Below are 23,724 nucleotides of genomic sequence, written 5' to 3' on the forward strand. Positions count from 1 at the left end.
GGAGGTTGGTGGTTTTTCAAGATTCTCTGCACAATTTTGGGAAGTGCACTGTTTTGTCCATGGTGAAGTTATGTTGGCCGCAGAGAAAAATATGCACGCATTTCCCCAGTGAATTCTGAAATACTCTAAGTAGTAAATAGGTACATAAAATAAGCCCAGTGAAAAATGAATTTTTTTGTTTTATTCTATGGCTTTGGTTTGGGTTGTCCCCCCAGCCCCTCCACACATTTGAGAGATTATTCATGGTCACTGGTGCTCCAGTAGATGATGCTGTTCCTTCTTCAGGCCATGGCTTCAGCTTCCAGTCCTGCTGCTCTAGCCTGAGCTGTTCTCCAGGTCTGCACCTGCAACTTCCCCAGGCTTTGGAGCACAGCTCCAGGCAGGGGCCAGGCGGTGCCATGGGCAGGGCAGGCAGAAAGCGAGCAAAGGGAAAGGGAGTGGGGAAAAAGATTTCTGGAACAGCTTCTCTACAGCCTCTCCCACAGCTTTCATTCCTGCCTCTGTGCTACTTCATTTAATGAGTCTGTGCAGGCAGCTGCCTGTGCTAAATGATGAAATATCTGGTTGGATCCCTTCCCCAATCTGCTTCCCAGCCCAACAGGAGGAATGTCTGCACCTGCATACGGCAGAGTGGCATGACAGGATGGCAGTGAGTGGAGGAGGGAGGAGGTCAGCTGTGTTTAAGGTGGCATCATTGCAAAGAGCAGAGAGATTGCCTGACTGTGTGTCTGGCAGGACCCTGGATCCAGATTTGCAAACAATAACTGGGGGTACATTTGTTTTTAGGTACTCCTAAGTCTGTCCTACAGGTATCAGTCGTGGTGCAGAACTTTAAAGCAGCTTGACATTACTGAGTGACCAAAACCATCTCAAGTAAATTGCTTGCTTTTGATGGTCAGCATGAAGTCTTTCTAAACAGAAGTTGGAAGGCATATGCTTAGCAGTGTCTGAAAAATAAGCTTAAATTCTTTATTCTCAAACTTCTAAGCAGCCATTTGTTTGTGAAAATTTTCATTAATAAAATTGGGGTGAATTTTCAAAATTACTTGTACTGATCCATCTTAGGCACAAAGGGTTACAGTAAATGGGGTTACATCAGGCTGATGACTGGTCACTAGTGGAGTTCTCCAGGGCTTCTTTTTAGGTCCAGTGCTCTTCAACATCTTCATAAACAATTCCAATGCAGGATCAAAAGAATACTAAATAACTTTGCCAACAATACTAAGTTGGGAGGAGCTGTTGACTGCCTCAAGAGCAGAGAGAGGCCCTGCAGAAAGACCTTGACAAATGAGAGAGTTGGACAGTCACCAACCACATGAAGTTTAACAAGGGCAAGTGCTGGAATCTGCACCTAGCACAGGGCAACCCTGGTTGTGTGTGCAGACCAGGGAATGAGAGGCTGGAAAGCAGTGCTGTGGGAAGAGACCTGGAAATCCTGGTCAATGGCAAGTTGAATATGAATCAGCAGTGCCCTGGTAGCCAGGAGGGCAACAGTGTCCTGGGGGCATCAGGCACAGCATTTCCAGACGGGCAAGGGAGGGGATTGTCCTCCTCTGCTCTGCACTGGGGCAGCTTCACTTTGAATATTGTGTGCAGTTTTGGGTGTCACAATGTAGGAAAGATGTTAAGCTATTGGGGAGCATTGAAAGGAGGGTGAAGGGTCTAGAGGGGAATCTATGTGAAGAATGTCTGAGGACACTTGGTCTGTTCAGTCTGGGGAGCAGAAGACTGAGGGGAGACCTCATTGCAATTACAACTTCCTCATGAGGTGAAGAGGAGCAGCAGGCACTGATCTCCTCTCTGTGGTGCCCAGTGACAGGCCTTAAGGGAATGGCCTGAAGTTACATCAGGGGAAATTTAGGTTGGGTATCAGAAAAAGGTTCTTCACCCAGAAGGTGGCTGGGCACTGGAACAGGCTCCCCAGGGAAATGGTCACAGCACCAAGCCTGACAGAGTGCAAGGAACATTTGGACAATGCTCTCAGACAAATGGTGTGATGCATGGGACTGTCCTGTTCTGGGAAAGGAGTTTGACTTCAATGATCCTTGTAGGTCTCTTCCAGCGCAGGATATTCTATGATTCTGTGGTCTTCAAATTTGTATATGGAACTCTTTTGCAAATGGGATTTATACATGCACAGACCTTAGCAATTAAAACTTCTATACAGGTTAGAACTTTGTGGTGAAGAGCAGTTGTACCCTGCTGTTTGCCTGGAGCACATTTCAGACTTCTCACCCATATTCTTTGTGACATAGGCTGCAGTGTACCTTATTTCATCCCAGTCACGTACAACTTTTGGCTTCCTGGAAATGTGCCAGTGCAGCCCTCAGCTGAGCAAAGCCTGAACTTTTTAGTGTAATAATTAACTTCTGTAAACTTCCAGATGCTTAGGGTGAGCTCCAGCTTTCTGTATATTCAGGCAGTTTCATGTATAAGTAGAAGGTCTTTTTGCTACAGAAATCTCCAGTTCTGTGATCCTCCAAAGATATGGTAATGTTTTCTTCTTCATCTTCACAGGCACTGATGTTCAATGGCTAGAAGAGAGCTGACAAGTGGCTGAAATGAATACGACTACTATCCTACAAGAGATTTTGATTAAAAGATCACAGCAGAAGAAGAGGACTTCTCCCTTAAACTACAAAGAGAGGCTTTTTGTACTTACAAAGTCTATGCTAACATACTATGAAGGTCGAGCGGAGGTAGGTGACACAGATTTGTACTACAGATTGCCTTTGTTCCTTTTTACTTTTGTACAATTCTGGCTTTTTTTCCTACTGTGTATCATATACTATCAAGAGCTGATGGGGAACATGGTCATTAGTGGCAATGAACATGAGCTGGCATTTCTCTTATTTATAATGCAGATTGACAGAGGTGTAGATAACTAACCTCTTAGTCAATGTGAACTGATTCTCAAACAGAGCAGTAGTCCGTAGCCAGGATGGCAGAAATGACATAAAATAGCATTTATAGGTAGTTATCAAAGCTGATTTCTTTCTTCAGAGAGATGAAAGATCACTGCTATTATGAAGTGGGGAAAAGGTAGAAAAAATTACAAGTGCAGTTTCTTGTGGCTGTGTATGCTGTGAAGGCCGTTAAATTAACATCTGACAATTAACTGGGTGTGAACAGGAGAAAGAGCATTTGATAGGAGCAGTGCATTGCAGACCAAGTTCAGCAGAGAGATCCACTGGAGTGGAACATGCAACGTGGTGACTGAAAGGAAGCTGGGACCAGTTTATCTTTGACCACACAAACAACTCATCCCTGTTACCACTTTCTGTGTAAATTCAGCTACTCAAGGTGTCATTAGTGTAAACTATGCAAATCGTCAGACCAGTATTTTTTCAAGCGAGCTCCAGACTTGATTTCGTCAAAATCACCTGCCCCCAGAGTGCCCTGTCATATCCTCAGTGCTGGGGGTGAGATTTTCCACTTAAGTGAGGCTACTTTCCATGTTTGTCACAATGCTGAAGAGGATTAAAATGACTGCAGTAGCTCGTGAAATATGTTGTACACCTTGGGAAGCCATTTCACAAATAAAGTTTAATGGAGGGAACCCTGCAACCTCCTGTGTTGGCTGTCTTACCTCTGATAAAAGAAGAGGGTACAGGAGAGCTCAGGCTTTCTAAGCATGTTTCTCTGCCAGACCTTACGGTGGCACCAGAACTGAGCTCACTCACCCTGCTGCAAGATCACAGCAGTCTGTTCTCTGACAGTAGCTTGGACACAGTGAGGTATTAAGAACAAGATCACAGACTGCGGTTGGAAGGGGCCTCGGAGGCCATCTGGTCCAAGCCCCCTGCTCAAACAGGGCCACACAGAGCTGGTTGCCCAGACCAGCTGGCTGATGAATATCTCTGTCCAGCTGAGTATCTGGCTGTTGAGTATCTCTGTGGATGGAGTCTTCACAACCTTGCCGGGCTGGTGCACATTCACCGTCACAGTAAAAAAGGCAACATTGTTTCCTGATATTCAGATGGAGCCTCTTGTCTTTCAGTTTGTGCCCACTGCCTCTGGTCTTGTCACTGGACACTGCCAGAAGCAGCCTGGCTCTGCTCTCTTTGCACACTCCTTTCAGGTATTTCGTGTCCCCCTGCGTGCAGAGTGTCTCAGTCACTCCTGTTTTGGCGACTCTGGCCTCCTCCCAGAGGATAAAGGGATGGGGGCTAAGAAGCCCTCTGAAATATGTCTTGCATGCTTATCCTATGTTGGCTTATTTTCAGATCAAACAGAAATGTACCAAACAGGTTTTGCAGGTCTAGTTGCCACCCTTTAAGTAGTTATCACTGCTAGCTTCCCCTCTTCCAGTTTTCCCCTTCCAGCTTTCTCTTTCCCCTGCAGGTTAATGTCCTCTGGCTAAAATGCTTTTCCAGCAGACTGACTTGTAGGTCTCTCTAAAAGGGGGTTTAAACTATCAGTTTTATTTGCAGTGGCATTGAGCAGGGCTGCCCATAGTGCCCTCAGCTGAGGATGCAGTAACTTCTTAAAATATTGCAGCCCAGGATACAGACAGTTGAGCTGAAAATAAATATAATGCCTTTGCTAGGCCATCAGTTTGCTGCCGAAACAGGCAGATCCATTTCATCCCTGTCCTAGCCTTCCCAGCCTCCCCATCTACTTGATTCTGGCCCTTCTTGGAATTCACACAGCTCTGAAAAAAGTTGCTAATCACATAATCATAGAATGGCCTGAGCTGGGAGGGAACTTAAAGTTCATCTAGTTCCAACCCCTCTGCCCACAGGCAGAGACACTTTCCACTGGACCTGGCCTAGAGCACTTCTAGGGATGGGAGATCCACAACCTCACCTGGCAACCTGCTCCAGTGCCTCAGCACTCTCACAGTAAAGAATTCTTTCCTAAAATCTAATCTAAACCTTCTCTCAGTTGGAAGCCATTCCCCTTAGTCCTGTCACAACATGCATACGTAAGTAGTGTCTCTCTGTCTTTCTTGTAGGCTCCCTTCAGGTGCTGGAAAGCTGCAATTAAGTCAGCAGAAAGACATTTGATCTGGTTTTGTTTTTGCTGGTTTAGTGTTCTGCTGGGTTAGCAAGCTGCATTAGCTGGATGCAGGATCTAAGGAGTGCCAGAGGCTGTGCCAGTCACCAGAGGAGAACAGGATGCTCCGACTGTTGACATCAGCAGGTTGTTGGACTGGCTCAGCCATAATGTGTAACTTTCCAGCCTCAAACCATGTGCATTTTCATTGTTCCTCTCATTTTAGATCCTTTAGAACATCAATCAGCATTTTATTTTATTAGCCATATTGTCTGAAAATAGTGAGCTCTGATTCTACAGGGGCACACTGAATATTTTTGTCTCTTTGAAAAAAATACTGTGAGACTAAGACCTCTGTGGACACAGTGGTAGTTATTCCTTTATGTCTCTGGACAACTTAAATGGCAAAAATGTGTGTGGATTTTATTATTTGTCTGGTTATTGTTTGGGTTTTTTGAATTCAGTTGTGGTGGCTATAAATATATGTTTACAGTAAGACAGCTGCATATTCTGGCTGAGGTAATTTGTATGAAGAGAAAAAGAGTTGTTAGAGATCAAGATAATTCTGTCCAGTCTGAACAGTTGTGGTCTTATTGCTGAAATAAATGTGACTGCTGTGTATGCTGGTTGAATTTAAAGAACATGACAGATGAAAGGATAGGTACAGACTGATTTAATTTCAGGCTTGGCAGTATTCATAGTCCAGATTTGGTAAGATAAGCATGGAAATCCCAAGGCAAGAGGATCTCACACCCTCATTTTAATCCCATAACTGCAGTGGTACCAGTCTCCCAAGGGTGGCTGAGTTCTGCTCCTCTAGGCTAGTGTATGATTCCCAGTTTGATTGTTGGCCAATCTGAAGTATGTTCTTGTTTTCTTCCATGTTAACTTCTGTGGAAGTTCAGGGGAGAGAGTTCAAGAAAAACCCAAGGTTTGTGGGCACGTGAATAATCATACCACTTCTTTTTAAAAACAAGATGAAAGTAAATCTCGTCAACCAGATTAGTCAATATTCAAAGTGTGGACAAGTCGGGATTACAAATGAGGTGACAGAATTAGAGATTTTCTGTGTCTGGTGACAGAAGTGGAACATTTATGACAACAGAAAGCAGTCAACCATAGCAAATACTGTTCATATAAGTGCTGCTGAGAGATTTAATTGTTCTGTGCAACCAGTAGTGGGGCATCACTTGCTCTTTGACCAGCAACTGCACATTGTAGAAGCCACTCTTCTCTGTTCTTTCCTGTTCTATGTACTGACAAAGTACCATATACCTTACTTGGAGCAGTAAATTATTGTCCCTTAAACATGGCTACTTGCAAGAGGCTAAAACCTGGTTTTAACTCGCTCATAGCTGGTTTAAATCTTTCTATACATGCTTTCAGGCAGATCAGGCCCACTGTCATGGTACAATGGCAGTGAGTGCCTACAGTGAAGCTGGAATTGCTCTGCTGCCATGAGAAGGAGAAGTATAGTTTCTACACTTAAAGATATCGCTCTGCTGTAAGTCATGGAGGAGGTGTCTGAACTATTGATGGAGCATAGCTACAGAATCAGTGAAGAGGCTGAATTTCAAGACTGGTTTCAAAACACAGAATCTTGAGGAAGGAGAGTCCTGGTTTAGGTCAGCTGTGCAAAGCTCTACAATTATGATTAATCTCACTGCAATCTTATTTTGCATAGGAAGCCAATAGGACCTTGGCTGTTACTGCTTAAATTCTGGGATTATGCTGTTGAATTAAAAAAGTGGAAGAAGTATCGACTTTAGGTTTGTTAAGAAGCTTGAAAATGAAGATAAATTGGAACTGGCTTGCCTTAAGCATCGTGAAGATAGATTTTTAATATCAGAAAAGAGGAATATTCTGTTTGAGATGGGCTGTCATCTGGTTTTGTCTTTTATTTTGGGCATAAATTCGGAGAATTAGTAAGTGTAGCTGTTGGGGAAATAGCGTTATTGCACTATTGTGCAATATTGCCCTAACAATAATTATAGGCAAATAAAAGGCTGGGCTAATGTTGTTCCATTAAGCCCTTAATAGTTTATCAGCTGTCATTGTTGGAAAGAGTATTTTCTATATTTTTCCTAATGTTGTAAAAGTGGCTATTGAAATCTGAGTGTGATGGGGTCCATTTGCAATGAAGATAAAAATTGACTGTAGTAAGATACAACTGCATTGGTCTCCAAGCACAGAGTACTGGACATGAATCTATAAAAGTGGTTAAGAAGTAAAATATCTTCCTATTCTGAGTATGGAGATGTATGATAAAGCTGGATATGCTGCAGTCAGAAAGAATTAAGATATGTACACTGATCTCAAATATGCATTACAGACTTACCAAGCCAGCTTTAAACACATTTATGTAGACAGTAGTAGCTAATTTGAAAGTGGGAGGTGGTAGCATTTTTTCACAAAATGGCCCTTGTTCTTGAGGACTGCTGCACTATTTTTACTGGAGCAATGACTCAGCTGGAGTCACTGATTGTGGTGCAACTTCTCTGGATGATCTGGTTGCATAGAAAAGGCATGTAGTGTTCAAGTGAGGAAACACTAGCATGAAATATTTTGTTAGGAAATCTCTTTTCAATTTTGTGTGGTTTGAAAACTCAGCATAATACTTCAGGTGTGCTTCTGGTCATTTTCTGGAACTATTTTCTTCCAAGAAATCAATTTAGTATTTACTAGTCAGCAGAAAATAATAAAGCAAATTTAACCAATTTTGAAACTAACTGACTTGTTTGAAAATTAAGTATTTCATGCAGTGATTTAAAAAAAAATCACATTTGGAATGGCTTTCTGTATTTTTGACCAGCAAAAATTTAGCTGACGTTTTAATATGACGTTTTCCAAATTGCTAATTTCATCTTGAATGGAGTGTAGGTTTGAATTCCAAGGAGGCATTTGTGGGAATAACAGCACATATGCATGGCCATTTTCTGTCAAAAGTGACCTCATACCTTGCATATTCAACTTAAAATTCCCTGGTGTTTATTTTCAAAGGATTGGTGCATTCCTGCTTCCATCTGTCTGTTTGGAAAATCAAACCTTACTGTTTATCTTGGAGACCACCTTATCGCTGAAATTTTAAACACTTCAGTAAATATCAGCTGGACGATGGAAAGGAAGACTCATTTTACCAACATGGCTGGTGGCTTGATTAACCAACAGGACAGACCACACAAAAATAGCATCCAAGCTACTGCAGCCATCAGGGCTGTGCACCAAGTACTTGTGCTTTACTGTCTTCCTCCTTGTGTGGCAATGAATTTGTTGGGAATTCTTTGTCAGAGAATGGTGAGCAGGGATCTCTGAACTGGGCAGTTGGATGGCCCTGGCTGGAGCAGGCTTGCTGCTGCATTACAGAACAGCCACGAGAGCAAGGAACATGTACTTCACACAAGGTTTAGGTAGCTAATACTGACAGAGCAGCTTGCTTGAACTTAAAAGTGCTGCCAGACTACAGGTTTTTGCTCTAGATGGCATTTCAGTAAGGGAAGGACTTTGTGATGAAGGAAAGAGAATAAATGTAGGTGTTAAAGTACTTCTCATCAGTGGAGTAGTTGAAAGGAACTGGTCTGTGCAAGTGAGATGTCCTGCCGGTTTGTTGGTTTGAAAACTTTCCCATTGATGTTTCTCATGAGTACGGTGCTTCCACAAAGCCAACACAGATCTGGTAATAATTTTATAAATTCTTCTCAATGTGTGGACTGTTAGTATCCTCATACCTGTTGTAGCTGTGCAATATTCCCTTTCACCATGATGTTCCTCTCTCTCTCTGTTGCTCAGCTTGCTTAGCAGTGATGTTCTTTAGTTTCAAAGTGTGCTGATGTGTGTAGTTTGGTTACTGTCCTCCCACACACGACACAGCATGCTTCACTTAACCTTTCCAGCCCACAGCCACTTGCACTGACCATGAGTACAAAGTTGACTATGATCTTAGGAACATTAAATTTCTTTATGCTTTAGCATCTTTACTGTTTGCTCACATTTGCTGTATGGATTACAGTTAACAGCAATAAATAGTTTACATTGGATTTTGCATTTTCAGAAGGCATAGGCTAAATGCTGGTCCCTGTGGTTACCCTTCATGTGTTTGGGTGGAGAAGAGCCTGCGGTGTTAGAAGGGATGATGAGAAGGGGAAGAGTTAGGGCTGCAGTGCCCATTGGCTCTGGAACTGCTGCGCAGAGGATATTGGAGCAGGCACATCATTTACCTATTTATTAGTGTGCAGAAACCATTTGCTTCTACAGAGAAAGCAAATAATAGTTCCCTGAGGGAAAACATTTAATAGTCTTATTTAGAAGGATGCTTCTGTGGAGTCAAGTAGAAGGCAGCTTCTGATGAGCTGAACTTGGGAGGTGCAAAATGCTCTTCTCTGCAGTGGCAGTAGTGGCATTTGCCATTAGGATCAGACTTGTGTGAAGACTTTCTTGCATAAACAGAACTGTTACCACTAATAAAAACCAACCAGGATAGAAATGAAAAAAGCAGAATAAAAACCTGAACATTTTGGGGGTTGCTCATTTTGAAAGTCTCTTCCTAAGGAAAAAAGGTTCTTCTGTAAGGGTTGTGTTTGGTTCTTATAATTTGAATATAGAGGAGACAGAAGCTTCTGAAATTACAGTGGTGATATTTTAAGGAAGGAAAAATAAAAGCTCTGGGGCCCACTCTGAAGCTGCAGGTTTCAGGGTAAAATTGTGTAGCTTCATTGCGACACTAATATTGTGCAAATACTTCCTTTGGAGCATAACAACATTATAGAGTTCTAAAAAGCTATGTTACTTACTTTTCTTTTTTAAAAAAAGATTAATACATTCTACTCTTGTTTTTTGCTTTAGTGCTTATCCTTTATTATTTTTAAAATAATTACCCTGATTTATGGGATTTCCTTGGTCATTGCATAGGTGATTTAATTATTTGATATAAATGACAGCACAATTCAGTGTTAAAATGCTTCTGATCACTTTACTGATTGCTCTTGTTTCTTAATGTAAGAGAAATAGCTTCTGAAATTGGTAGGTTTACAGAGCTTTTTATTGTTCCAAATCACAGGTCATAATGATAGAGCTTTCTTAAAATACTTGCAATTGAAAACTGTTCAAGTTGGAGAAATAACTTAAAGTTATTCATATAAATGGGGGCAGCTTAACAGATACATGGGAATGCTCACCTGTAAAGGGCAATTCATAAAGAAACTTAAATTGTAAAAAAAGTTGGTTATGTTGTGGTAAAGATTCCCTGTTTTCAATAACATCTACTGAAGGAAAAGTCAGATATAAAATTAGAATCTGCAGAAATTACCTTTCAACAAAATAATTTGACTTTTATGGAATGGAACAAATGAGACATAGATGAAGGTGAAAAGCATAGGTTGTAGTTGTTGAGATGTAGACAAGGCATGGATAAGAATATTTACCTTAATACCAGACAGGAGTGGATGATGAGTCTTAAAGGTCTTTAGAAGGAAGAGCTGGAAAATAAATGACAGAAAGCTAGAGAAGGCCCAAATTTTTTAAAAGTGTGCAGAAGAGAACTGAGAAACTTTAATCTGTGAGATAATTTAGAGAAAAATGCAAGAAAAACCAGGCTTGTTGAAGATACCTGGAAGATGCAGAAATTGCACATCAGTCAACAAAGAAACAAAATAAAGAAACAAAACAAAATAATCTCAGACTTACCTATGCTCTGTCTGCCATGGGGTAACAAGTCTTGTGGGTGGCAGAGAGCAGCAGATATCCTGTGTTTTCATCCCAGTAAGGGTCTTTTGACACTGCTGAATGAGACATTTTCACATGAGCATTAGAAATTACCTATATAAATCTCTTGTAAATATGATTGCAGAGCACATGGGATGCTGATGCTATGTTGAATAGGCATCAGTGGCTTGTTTTCAGATTGAGAACCTGTCTTGAATGAAGTGTTGTTCTGTTCTGCATTTTAGTGTTTTCCGTAGTAATACTGTTGTTTCAATAGAAGCCTGTTGAGTTCTCAGGTGACATAAAACTTGAAGGAGCTGCAAGTATTTTGAAAAACAAGTCTAGAAATCCATGTGGTATATTGGGATTAGGTGTGTGGTGGGTTTGGTTGTTTGGCTTTTTTATTTCTTTTGTAGAATGTGATTCAGTGTGGACAAGTGGGAAAGGTAGGAATGGCAATAAGAAGTAGCCAAGTGTCAGGCTGTCCCCAGCAGGACCTGAGTTATAGGATAGTTAATCATTAAGTGGATATGCATCAATGAAACCTTGTTGCTCTGCAAAAGGCAAATGTTACATTAGGATGAAAAAACATGACTACAAATCCTTATAACTGATAATAAGGCATCAGCTGCAGTGCTGCATCTGCTTTGGGGTGGTAAGTTTCAAGGAAGATATGGCTCTGCTGTGAGATTCAGGGCAGGAGCAGCAGGAGGGAAGAGGCTCCTAAAAGCCAGTGATGAAGCCTTGGTTAGTGGAACAGAAATTGTTTAAAGCAGAGAGATGTACTGGAATCCCAAAAGACAAAAAGCCCCTCTCAGCTCTGTAGTTGTGGAATCTGTCATCTGAACCTTGAGACAGCAGCTGGTGCCTTGGCTGGGTGACCTCTTGGATCTTGTCCTGGGCTCTGGTCACTTGCCTGTGATGCCTGTGGACTTGGGCTCTGCTCTTTTCTTGGCTCAGGCTGTCCAAGTCTAGTGCTCAGACAGCTTGGGGCTGAGTTAGGGCTGCATGCAAGGTGTCACTCACCCAGCAGCCTGGCTCAGTGGTCCTGAGAGGGGAGAAAACAGGGCAGAAATGCTGCAGCTGGGCTGGGCAGACTGAGAGCTCTGTGAGTGAGGACTTCACAGAAAACCAAGAAGAGATTTGTCTGAAAGAACCTGAAGAGGTATGGCAGCTACTCTGACAGCTGAAAGGTTGCAGGTTATTTAAGGCCTAGTATGGATGGAGACATGGCTGATTTATTATGCTTCCTTTACTCTTACATGGTTGCAGCAGTGTATCAGAGCTGCAGTTGTGTGCATTTGACTGACTGCCTCTCCATTGCAGGAGAAGAGTAAGTTACAGATTATGTGTTGTAGTCATGGTTAGGAAGTTTTATCAGTGCTATGACAGAGAATTTTTTTTTTTTCTGCTTTTCGGTCTCTCCAGTGCTGGCTGTTGATGTCTGCTGAGCAGCCAGACCATGGTAATGGATTCTCTGTTTCTTAATGTGCAAGTCAGGGTTTAAAACTTTCTTCTTCTCAATTATGTTTGTATTTTTTTTCCCTTTAAATTCTTTCTAGCAGTCAGATATTGAATCAGGTCAGACTAGATCAGAATAGTAATCACCTCTTGCTTTGCATATTGATTCTAGCCATTTTTGAAAGGTAAATAGAGATATTTGATACTTACTTTTCTTAAAATAGCGATTTAAAAAATAATTGAAAGGAGAAGGGCATTCTTCAATGTATCTGACACACTGGAAAATACAGGAATGGAAAATGTGGCCACCTAACACTTAGCTGCAGTAATTATATTTGCATAATCATTAATTGCTTGCCTCAAGAGGGAACTGCAGAAGTATCCAGTCACTGCTTCTTATTAATAAATGGCAATACTATTAAAAAAAACAAAACCAAAAAACCCCAAAGCCCAACCTCCCTCCCCACAAAGAAGCCAAAAATGGAAATAGCCTTATGTTTGGCTCTGGAGCATATTCTACCAGAGAAGCTGTCTACAAACAGTGTTGGCTTAGCCAGGCTTTTCGTGGTTTTGTGAAGTTGAAGAGCAGCTCCATAAAAGGAGATAAAAGTAATACTGTGACCTGCTACACTTGTGAGAACACAAGTTCCATGGGTCACATGCTGATGACCTCAGGATTTCCTACATGGGGGTAAGCATGGCAGAAAGAAATAATATGAACAAGGAAAAAGAGAAAGAGACAGCATGGAGGGGGCAAAAATCTAGATATTTCTTGTCAGCTGGCCTGACTTACACATGTTTTCATTGAGCCTTTTTTTTTCCAACTCCAATGTCCTTTGTATTGTTCTGCACCCCCCCCCCCCCATACTTCTGCGAGGGTAAGCAGTGCAATATTTTCATCAGCAAAGAGGAAATACACTGAAGAAATACTTTTATCTGATAGTGAAGATATGGGCTCCTGAGACTGTTAAGATTCTGTATTCAGCAGAGGAGTAATTCCAGATGTACAGTGGATCAGCTGTTTGATTGTACACTTATCTAACACTTGGATATTTCTTGTCTTCCTGTATTCTAAGGTTATTTTTTAAAAGAATTCTTTAATAATATATTTGTTCCATATCTGACATCATAGATTTAGTGTTCTTTTTACTGTTTAATATGTTTTAAAAAATAGGAATAGCTCATTCCTTTTGGATTGTATGGAAGCAAGACTTGGCCATCCCCATTGTGAGCAAGGAGCAGGACTTCTAAAACTGTAAATCAGTATTTTGAAACATAGGTAAATATGAAATATGTATGGCATTTTAAGAAGCTTTGTATGGTAGTTTCTGTATAGTCACTTCCCTTTTGTTATTTTCAACAAGCAGATACATCAGAAAAGAAAACCCACAACAACCCCAACCTTCAGTGTGACTTTGAAGCACTTATTTTACCTATTTGTTTTTCCTTCTTGGGATTTAGTATTTTCACACCTTTATTGCTGTTCTAGCCATATTTGCTTCTACAGGCCTCCCTCTAGAGGTATGTATCTATCTTTAGTAAGGGAGTGGACCAGGTTTGATAGGGTCCTTCATTTCACTGTGATTTTTCCAAATCCTCTGTGAATAGTTGTATTCCATTCAGATGGCATGCATGAATGTTCTGGTAAAATACTGCTACTTCTACAATAAAACTTACCCTTTTCTACTGTGTTAGTCATCTTACACCTAAAAAAAAAAGGTTTAAAAATGCTCTCCTTCCTACATTTGGACATTGCATGATTAGCCATTGTACTAATTTTGTCTCTTTGTAGCAGAGGTCACTTGTTGGAAGGAGTGGTTGTAGGCGAATTTCTCAGGGCTGGCTCATGCCTGCATCTCTACTTCCCAACTCCTTCGGGGCTTGAGCTCTGCCTTGATTCTGCATTTTGTGTCTGCTGTACATCTGGGTATAGAGCAAGTGATTTGGCTTGTGGAATAAATGGGTACACAGTTATGGTGTGAAAGGTGTCCTGTTATCATAAAGAGAAATCATTTAAGTAGTGAGGAGAGAGGAATTGCAGTGGTCTCTTCAGCATTTTTCTTGAGTCATTCTTTCCTGCTTCTGTGCCCCATAGTTTATTAGTGAGTAATGCTCAGCTAAAACAGAGCTGCACGCTTGGCAGTTTGAAGGCTGGTGGCCATTGACAACTGTTGCTTCTGATGTAATCTGAAAATGTCTTGAGCAGTAGATTTGTATTTAATTTCCCATATGCAAGGGTTTTTTTTTAATCTATTAAATATGCAAAACCAGAATAATCATCCCTGACATTAAGTTTAATTTGCTGGGTTGAGTTTTAAGGCGGGTCAGCTTTGAGTTAGCTTAATTCATTTTGCAGTGAAGCAAACGGAGCCACCCTAAATCATGAAAGTGTACAAAGGTGTGGCTTAAGAAATACAATTACTAGAATGATGTGCTGCAGATCAAGGGATTTCTTTTGTGTTTTTCCCCCCAAATGTTAGATTATTATCTTGTGGATCCCTGTCCTTTGCCCTCCTGGCAGTCTCCTCTGAATGAGCACTCCCTGAATACCAGAATTGGCATGAAAATATCTGAGCCCAGGAGGAGGGAGATTCAGATAGGATAACTGTGTGTTCCTCTAAGGAATTTCTGTGATTCTGGATACAAAAAACCCCTCCAATGTGTATTGTTTATCTGTCCTGCTACCTCAGTGAAGCAGCAGATGGGATCCAAGCAGTGTGAGTACCCCTCTGGACACAGAAAGGGTAGATAAGTTATGGCAGTGGTAAGTATCTTTTCTCCTTTGTACGTTGTGCAAGAAAGCCATCTGGAGAGATGTCAGCGCAATTATGTGGAGCATTGAATGCTGGGCTTCATGAAAAGGCTCTGATTGTTTGGATCCTGCTTTTCTGCTTTGGCTCATCTGGCAGCCCTGAAATTGCCAGGTCAGCCACTCATGACAAGGGAAGGGAGAAGCAGTGCTGCCTGCTCTGCCAAATGGTGTAGACTTCAGTATCATTTTTTAGATTTTGCATGAATATATGTTTTACTTTAGGGAGTCAGTGTTCAAGTAAGGGGATACCATAGAATCATAGAATATGCTGCGTTGGAAGTGACCAACATAAAATAAACAAAAGGCTTAAAATGGTTTTTTGGTAAAAAAATCCAGACTTGCATACTTGGTACAAATTATTTTTCAGCATTACAAGATAAATCTTTGTAGTATGGCTTATGGTAATATGTATGATTTTACATTTTTCTTTATGGTTCATTAAAGTGCTTAATTCCCCCATACATTCCCCTTAAAAAAAGCTGCCGCTGTGTTTGTGTGTGTTGGTTTTTCCGCTGTTAAGTAACAGTTGCAGCTTTATCTGAGCTTATCCCTTGTCATTCTTCCTGATGCTGCTCATGATGCACATGAATTCTTCATGCATGTTTTCTCTGTGCTAATCTTCATAAGAGACAGAGTGCTAAATGCATTTTAAATGCTGATGAAACTCCTTGGGTAATTAACTATAGTATTTCTAGGGTGATGGAATTATAACTGCCGTATTTGAAGTTGTTCTTTGCTTCTTCTTACAAGACTGTTTTCAGTTGCTTATGATTGTACCAGACTTCTGCTATTTGGGCAAAAATTTCCATCCCCAAAAGAGATGCTGAGTAAGGATTGGCATATCTCAAATAATTCAGTAATTGCTAATTTTTTCCACATTGTGTGAACAGTGTCAGTTTTCATAAGATGTACTCTGGACTGGATGTTCCGGATGTGCTTGGCAAATCAATTTTTTGTATATTAATGTATATTTATTCAGGACCAGCCATGAGCTGCTACCGCTTTTGTTTTGTTCCAGATTCCAGTAGAACCTTCCTCTCCTATTAAAGATTTGGTTCTCCCAAAAGTGAGAGGTGACACTGTACAGTCTTCCTGCAGACTTCAGTGTAGAATGAAGCCTAGTGCACCTACTTCCCGTTATCAGCTGTTCTTCCAAGGGGCTGCCTCTCCAGAGTGTTGAACTACACTGTGCTTCCCTGCGCTCTGCAGCACCTGCTGAGCCCCCTTGCCTTCTTTAAAGTGTTCATAATTATCAGTTTAGGTGACTAAATCTTCTCAGATTTTGTCTGTGCTTTTGACCTTGCTTCTTTGGGCTTCTGCTAGCCTAGTTCAAAGAAGTTGCTTTGGTACAGATCCCAGTTTGGTCCAGGGGTGGGTTACATCCATATCTTCTGCTTTCTGTCTCATCAGGGACTTGTGTTGCCTGTGTAGCATCCAGATTTCTCTGGAAACTTAGTGAAACACAGCAGAAGCAACCAAATGGTGGGAGCACTTCAGCAACAGAACGAGGGAGCAGATGAGGTGATACCAGTTTTAATCATAGTTTAAAACCAGCAAGGGGGAAGCCCTTCTTTTTTCTGTACTCAAGTTATTTTTGTAAAAAAGAGTATATTAAACTTATGATCACATCTGATTGGAAACTTTCTATGAAAAGAATCGGTACTTTTCACTAAACAGTTTTACTGGACTCAGTGCATTTTCACAAGTGCAGATATTTATACCCTCAGTTTTCAAACAACTTCTGCAGTTAAGGTGACATCACTCTTATAGGTGGAAAAGAAATCAAGAAGTTTCTGCTGAAAATACAGAAAGAGAATTAGATAAATTGGTTATCTTTTATGTAATGATTTTTCTTTTCTCTTATAGAAAAAGTACAGAAAAGGATCTGTGGATGTTTCAAGGATTAAATGTGTAGAAGTTGTAACAAGTGATGGTATTATTCCCTGTCAAAATAAATACCCATTTCAGGTATGTTTTTTTAATGTAAAATATATCAATTATGTGCTCTTTTCAGCAGCACCAAGTCATTTGCATAATACTGCTCTTAAAATTACTGTCATTTCCAAATACTGAACCCATTCTCTGTCTCTTTGGGGCTGGTGCGAGGTTAGTTCTGGATCAGCGGTTAAAACCATGCCCAGTAAGCTCTGCTGCCCCTGCAGTCCCTTCCCTTGGGAGCTGTGCTGCATGCACATGGTGTTTTCCTTTTCCCCACCATCTCAGCTGGAGTTTTGACTGTAAAGTGCCTTGTGCTGGTCTTCTGCCGGAACAAGTAAGCTGGCAGCCCAATTTCCCTGTCTTCATTCTTTCACAATAAAGTAAATTTAATTACCATTAAATTACATAGGAATAAGAAAATCAAAGTAAAACTTGTTGCTTTTTTTTTCCTTTTTCATTGTCAATTGAACGGAAATAACCACAGAAAACAAGGTGCTTAGAGGGGAAAAAGAAAAATGTGGGGTTTGGATGCTGTGCCTCCTTACTATAGAGGGAATGGTTCGAGTAAGGATGAATTCCACTACTGGAGAGGGGCAGGAGTGACTCTGATCCATTTCTCCCAGAGCAATACTTTTTTTTCTGCCAATTCAAGCAGTGGAGAAATAAAAAAGAGTCACTCCTGCGCAGTACTGACTCAGACAGGAGAATGTCTGATTGCAAAATAGCTTTCATTCATTAAATTGAGCTGTTTTTAGAAAAAACACAGTGAAGAATGAACAAAGCAAAATGTGAAGCAAGCATTTTAAGGAATGCTGTCAGGATAATATACCATTACAAAATTCTTCCTAATTCTTCTGAAAACGTAATATCTGAATAATAAACCTTAATAACCTTTCCCAGTTTCTGCATTTTGTGCCTGAATACACTAATTTTGCCAAATATAACAGTAATTTGTCTTGTTCTGTTTCCTGAGGAAGAAACGAATTAATATTAGGAGGTGACTGTATTTTGATTATTTCTTTTCTGCCCTCCAGGTTGTATATGATGCTAATACACTTTATGTTTTTGCACCAAGTGCACAAAGCCGGGATCAGTGGGTGAGGAACCTGAAAGAAGGTAATGGGAGTTCCTTATACTTAATATCTGACATGGGCAGATGCCTTTGCTTGAGCTGTCTGCATGGATTGGAGTTACCTTGGTGCTGTGTTTTGGATTTGTGGCCAAAAGAGTGTTGAAAACATACCAGTGTTTTAGTTGCTGCTGAGCAGTGCTTGTACAGCATGGGGGATTTCCCTTTGTCCTCCTCTGACCCTGCAATGATTAGACTGGGGGTGGACACGAGGCTGGGAGGTGACACTGCCAGGACAGCAGGCCTGGACTGACCAAAGGGATATTCCATGCTGTCTAAAGTTGTGCTCAGCATTAAAAACTGGGGTAGAGGAAGACAGAGGTTAGGGTTTTTTGCTTCCATATTGGCCACTGCTCCAGGACTGGCTGGGCATTGGTCTTCTTGTGGGAGGTGGTGAGTGATTGACTTTACATCACTTCTGGGTTCTTTTTTTCTCTGTTTTGGTTGTTAAACTGTCTTTATCTCAAGCCAAAAGCTTTTACTTTTTGCTCTTTCTATTCTCTCCCCCATCTCACTGGGCTGGGGGAGTGGGTGAGTGCCTGTTAATTTGATTTTGTGAAGTCCAGCTGCAATCAAAATTTGACTCTCTGCTTTTTGCACAATGAGTTAAAACGTTTATCCAAGCTAGTTGATGGTATGACTGAAAAGTTTTGTTTGGATGTAGCTAGACAACATTGTGGGCTTTAAGCTGATGTGAAATGATAGGAGGTATCTCTGCTGAGATGCAGTCAGATAATTGCTTTCACAGTGAGTAAAGTTTTTTTTTAATGAGCTTCTTAATGCCCTCTCTCACCATCAGATGCTCACATTAATTACAGATGGTCTGTAAAGTAGTAAGAAGTGATTTCTGGGCTCGGGATCACCAGGCAAGGAGTGACCTTTTAAGCTCAGCAAGCCCATAGCATAGGGTAAGGAGCCTTCCAGTCCAAACTGAGAAATTGTGCCACAGAATAGAGATAAATATCAGTTGTCTTTCTGTCCAGAACACTGTAGAGGAATTTGAATCACTTGAAACAGTAACAAAGGAGGAGGCAAAGCTCCCAGGGCCTACACAGCTGCCTGACTGATTGGCAAGGTGCAGAATCTCCTTTCATTGAGGCACCAAACCCCTATAGGATGGCTGGTGTCGGTGGGCAGTATGGCACTCCCTCTGGAATAAAGTTATTACTCTAAATATATCCTCTATGACTGTGGTGTCATCTTCATGTAAACTTACAAGAAGAGAAGCAATGCTAAAATAAGGGCAAGCCAAGATTATGCCTCATGCCAAAGATATTGTAATACGCATTAAAAATCACCTTCTTGCAGACTTTAAAAGAAAAAAATTCAGTATATGCTCTTTTTCTTCTTGTAGAAATAAAGAACAACAGCAATATAATGGTAAAATATCATCCTAAATTCTGGACAGAGGGAATTTATCAGTGCTGCAGACAGACAGAAAAATTAGCACCTGGCTGTGAAAAATACAGTCTTTTTGAAAACAGTAAGTATATATTTTGTCATATGAAGTTGTTCTGACATATATTTCTGCTTTTTTGTGATACTGTCATCATACCTGAATGCCCTGGGTGTTAGGCAAATTTATAAAGCAGAGTAATCATTGATACTGTGCCCAAAGTAAGTAAAAATTAATTTCCAAATATTTTTTAAGAAATAGAAAAGCCAGCAAAATATCCTTGCAAAAAAAAAAATGTTTAGAGAAATCTGAAAGGAATTATTGAAGTTGCTGAACTTAATTTGCTTTTTTTCTCCCATTGGAAACTTATTTGACCAGGTGTTTACCTCAGACTGAGGATAAAACCTTATGGTAAAAAAGATTCAGCTAGAAATCTTGCCAGCTCTTCAGTTATTTAATAAAACCTATGCATATCCATGTGAAATAATAATAACTGTGTTTCGTTCACTGTTACTACACCAAGCTAAAAATGATACAAAAAGGTTTAATGTATTTACAGACACTGGACTGAATTTTCTCAGAGGTTTGTAAACGATGCTAAACCTGGATTAGCTGTGACTTCTGTAGGCACCACATTTTCCAGCATCCACACTCTGCTGGTTCAACAGTACTTGCTGTAGCATGAACTGCTCTGGCACTGCAATATTGTCCCACAAAGCATCTAGTAATTATTTAGTCCTCGATTTAAGAAAAATTCTCTAGTAGGAAAAGAAATTGAGCCATTGCTTATCTCCCAGTTAAATCAGTGGTGCCCAATGCTTCCTTATTTCAGCACAGGCAATACCAGGGACCTGGGGATTTAGTTGCATTAGAAGAGTTGCAAAATAAACCGTGGCTCAAGGCTGATCTGATTCAGCAAAATGTAAAGCATGACACAGAGCTCAGTGTTTTAAATGCTTCAAAAAAGCAGTGCAGGAGAAAAATACTTTTGTATCTGAGAGATGTAATAAGAAAATACATAAAACTGTTATGCATTATTCAGCAAAGCAAGGGTCAGGGGCTCATTTTTTTAAAAGGGCAGATGTTGGTATTAACAGACTTTTAGATTATCATGGTGACAAGAACACTGCTTCATTTTCTTATGCTTTTTTTATCTCTATCCCTTTTTAGTTTCTCATAAATTTCTGCATCTGAGGGCTGGTTCAGGGCTCTGTGGCGTGCTCTGGTGTGGCACAGATGTTGCAAAACCTGCTGGCTGATTTAGGATGTTTTTGCAAGAATATTTAATAATTTTTCCTATGGCTTAACTTATCTTTGCTGTCTGAATTTCTAAGCCATCTTGAAGGCTTGTTAGGATATTAAACCCTTATCGGAAATGTAAATCTTTTATTTAGTTTTTAAATGTATAGCTAAGTGAATAGACAGAAATCCTCTCCTGTGCTTTGTTTCTAGATGTAATGAGATTGCCCTCTTCAATCCCAGAAAAAAGTGCGGTAGGTAGAGTCTTTAAAATATTCAATAGATAATTGCTGCTTTTTGAAACAGAGATTACATTTCTCAAAACACTTTTTGTATCCTGGAGCAAAGGTCTGTTTCTGTACACATCAGTGGGCCTCATGCTCTATCTCAGGGTGAAAATGTCCTGCTGAAATTTAGCTGCATCAATTAGCTGTATCTGTACTGCTGGTGGAAGATGTGGGCAAAAAGCAAATGCCAGACAGCTTTGCCCTTCACTGGCAGCTGCAGAGCTGCTGCACAAACCAACCCCATGGATAGCACCAGTGGGATTTGCTGCCATGTACCCCAGCTGCCCCCCAGGCCACCGCAGGACTAGACCAGCTTTTGCTTCCAGGATGCAGTGGTGTCATAGTAAGGGTGACTGGGGTGGAAAAATGGAGCAGAGTGGGATGATGATAATGTGTTGTTTTCAGCGAAGGCCTCCACCACCTGTTCCTCCAGCTGAAGAAAATGGGAATGAAGAGGAGGTGATAGTGGTAGCAATGTATGACTTTGAGCCTACAGAACACCATGATTTAAGATTAGAGAAGGGTGAAGAATATACAGTGATTGAGAAGAATGACATTCATTGGTGGAAGGCAAGAAACAAATATGGGTAAACACAACTTCCTTATTTTTTGTTATAAAGTTCATAACATTATTTTCATGTTGTAGACATTTATATTGACTGTGTGTCAACAAATAACTGCATTAGACCCCAGGCTCCAGACGTTAGGCCCAGGCTCTGAAATCTCATCCATATATTCTCATGGAGAACCCAATGTTAAAAAGTGCAGTACTCAATGGATTGTGGGACCCAAGTGCAAAGACAGTTGCAGAACTGGAAGCCTTTCCAACTATGTTTCCTGTCCAATTTTATGGTTCCCCAATTAAAGCACCAACCATCCTTTAAAACCTCACTAGACTGGTATACTACTCCCACTTCCCTGGGGAACATCTCATTAGGGTTATCTCATATGGTTAACATTCAGTTCAGCTGGCTCCAACTTCCAGACTTGAATAATCATCATCTTATTTAATAGCTGGATCGTTAGGGACAATCTTTAAATGAGTTGAGAGAGAATTGCAGTGAGATGCTGTAATGACGATGTGATGATGCTTTTCATTCCCCATATTAAAATTTTCCCTGCAGTTTCAAAGATGAAAGTTTCCATATTTCAATATTTATCAGGTTCCTGTTGCCATATGTTATGGATAATTGTGAGTTATCAGGCTGTGTCAGGCTCCAAACATATTTCCTGTGACTGACTGAGACTTCTGAGTGCAGAAGTGACAGAGTAGCAGAGGGTTGCTCACTCTCCTTCACCCCTTCTGCTGGTTTTCTTGGACACTTCTGCTGCTCATGACACTTTTCTAAGGGCGCTGAAAATTCATGTGGAAATGCTGATGCGGAAAATTAGTTTCTGAATAATCAGTAGTAGAGTGGATGGCTCAGTAATTAATAAAATGCATCAAGAGATCTCTGGTAATTAGCAGAATGAAACAACTGTCTTCTAGGCATGCAATTTTACATGTTTTCACTCAGATGATATATATTTTTTTAGAAAACAAGGATATATTCCAAGCAACTATGTAACAGAAAAGAAGACCAACAACCTTGATCAATATGAGTAAGTTCATGATCAATATGAGTAAGTTCATGTTTGAATTAAAATTTGGAATATCATAAAATGAAACCGATGCTTCAGGAATGACAGTGTATTTTTAGCATTTTGAAAGCAATCGTTTATGTATGATAGCACCTAGAGGTTAAACAACTGAAATAGGCATAAATTTTTTAAGATTTTCCTCACTGATTAGGTTGGTATTTACAATGTAGGGTCAAATCAGTGTGACAACCATCAAGCATGTAGTATTTAGGCAATCACTGTTAAAGCAAAAAAAACCCTTTTAATTCTCTGGTAGACACAGCAAAACTTTGAAAGAAATTTACCCACTATAAGTGTGCTAAATGTTGTTTCAGTAGTAAAGCGACATGTCAATCCAAAGTTTGTGGCAGTAAGACTGTAGAGGAGAAAACAGTGGAAATCATTCAAAGTAAACATAAAAGATTGGAGTTTTGGAAGCTCTAGTTTTCAAGAAAATATGTAATTCAGTGCGTTTTAGGTTTCAGTGCATGCATGTAGCTTAACAGCTATAAATGTCTAGTGCTTTTTTTTTAATGTGTTTTCCAGTTGATGTTTAATTATGGAGTATATATTTAAGAACATCAGGATAAAACTTAACACGATAGTCTCCAAACCTGTTCATGATACTCAAACACCATTACAGCATAAATGTTGTGCCTGAGAATTTAAGACATATTTCATGACTTTTAGATAAAATGGAGCTGTAAGAATACAGTAAATAAAACAATTTTTCAAAGCTGCTAGCTTCAAAACTTTACTGTCAGCTACATATGGCTCATACTGCTGTTTTTCACAGAAGGCAGAATTTCAGCTGGTATTTTGCCCTCAGCTTGACTAGAGGGAATTCTTTGTTGCTTTCTCATCTTAGAAGCTTTTGCTAAGAGCTCTGCTCTGGGCTGGGCTGCAGGGCTGACAGAAAGGAAAGGAAGGAACTGGGCTGCCTTATCTGGTCCAGACACTTTGTGCTTTTACCAGCTTGGGGCTGTAACTCTGAGTCACTGTGCAGGCCAGGGAGCATTACTCCAGGTCATGTACCAACTGCAAGAAACCACTATCTCCAGAACGGGCAGAATCTGATTAAAAGGCTGCTGTGCCACTTCCCTGCTTGCTTTCTGCAGTAACAGCATAGCTCAAAACAACTGCACCA

The 23,724-nt window shown here is 40.5% G+C and overlaps 1 protein-coding gene across 2 annotated transcripts in view; it reads left to right on the forward strand.

The window, feature by feature from the left end:
• The window catches only part of TEC (tec protein tyrosine kinase), a 46,241-nt gene that overhangs the window by 12,307 nt on the left and 10,210 nt on the right, over window positions 1–23,724 (forward strand). The window contains exons 1-8 of one of the 2 annotated variants that reach the window (XM_085059018.1): window positions 2,406–2,429; window positions 2,518–2,699; window positions 16,835–16,936; window positions 17,941–18,022; window positions 19,390–19,518; window positions 20,884–20,924; window positions 21,363–21,544; window positions 22,494–22,559. In XM_085059018.1, the coding sequence (XP_084915144.1) occupies window positions 2,562–2,699; window positions 16,835–16,936; window positions 17,941–18,022; window positions 19,390–19,518; window positions 20,884–20,924; window positions 21,363–21,544; window positions 22,494–22,559 (740 nt within the window). In that variant the 5' untranslated portion in view covers window positions 2,406–2,429; window positions 2,518–2,561. Of the gene's footprint in view, window positions 1–2,405; window positions 2,430–2,517; window positions 2,700–16,834; window positions 16,937–17,940; window positions 18,023–19,389; window positions 19,519–20,883; window positions 20,925–21,362; window positions 21,545–22,493; window positions 22,560–23,724 lie in introns of those variants that run through there. The other variant, XM_085059017.1, reaches the window with a different exon arrangement.

The sequence above is a fragment of the Lichenostomus cassidix genome, chromosome 4 (genome assembly GCF_008360975.1).
Source record: "Lichenostomus cassidix isolate B80296 chromosome 4, HeHo_3.0, whole genome shotgun sequence".
Lineage (NCBI taxonomy): Eukaryota > Metazoa > Chordata > Aves > Passeriformes > Meliphagidae > Lichenostomus > Lichenostomus cassidix.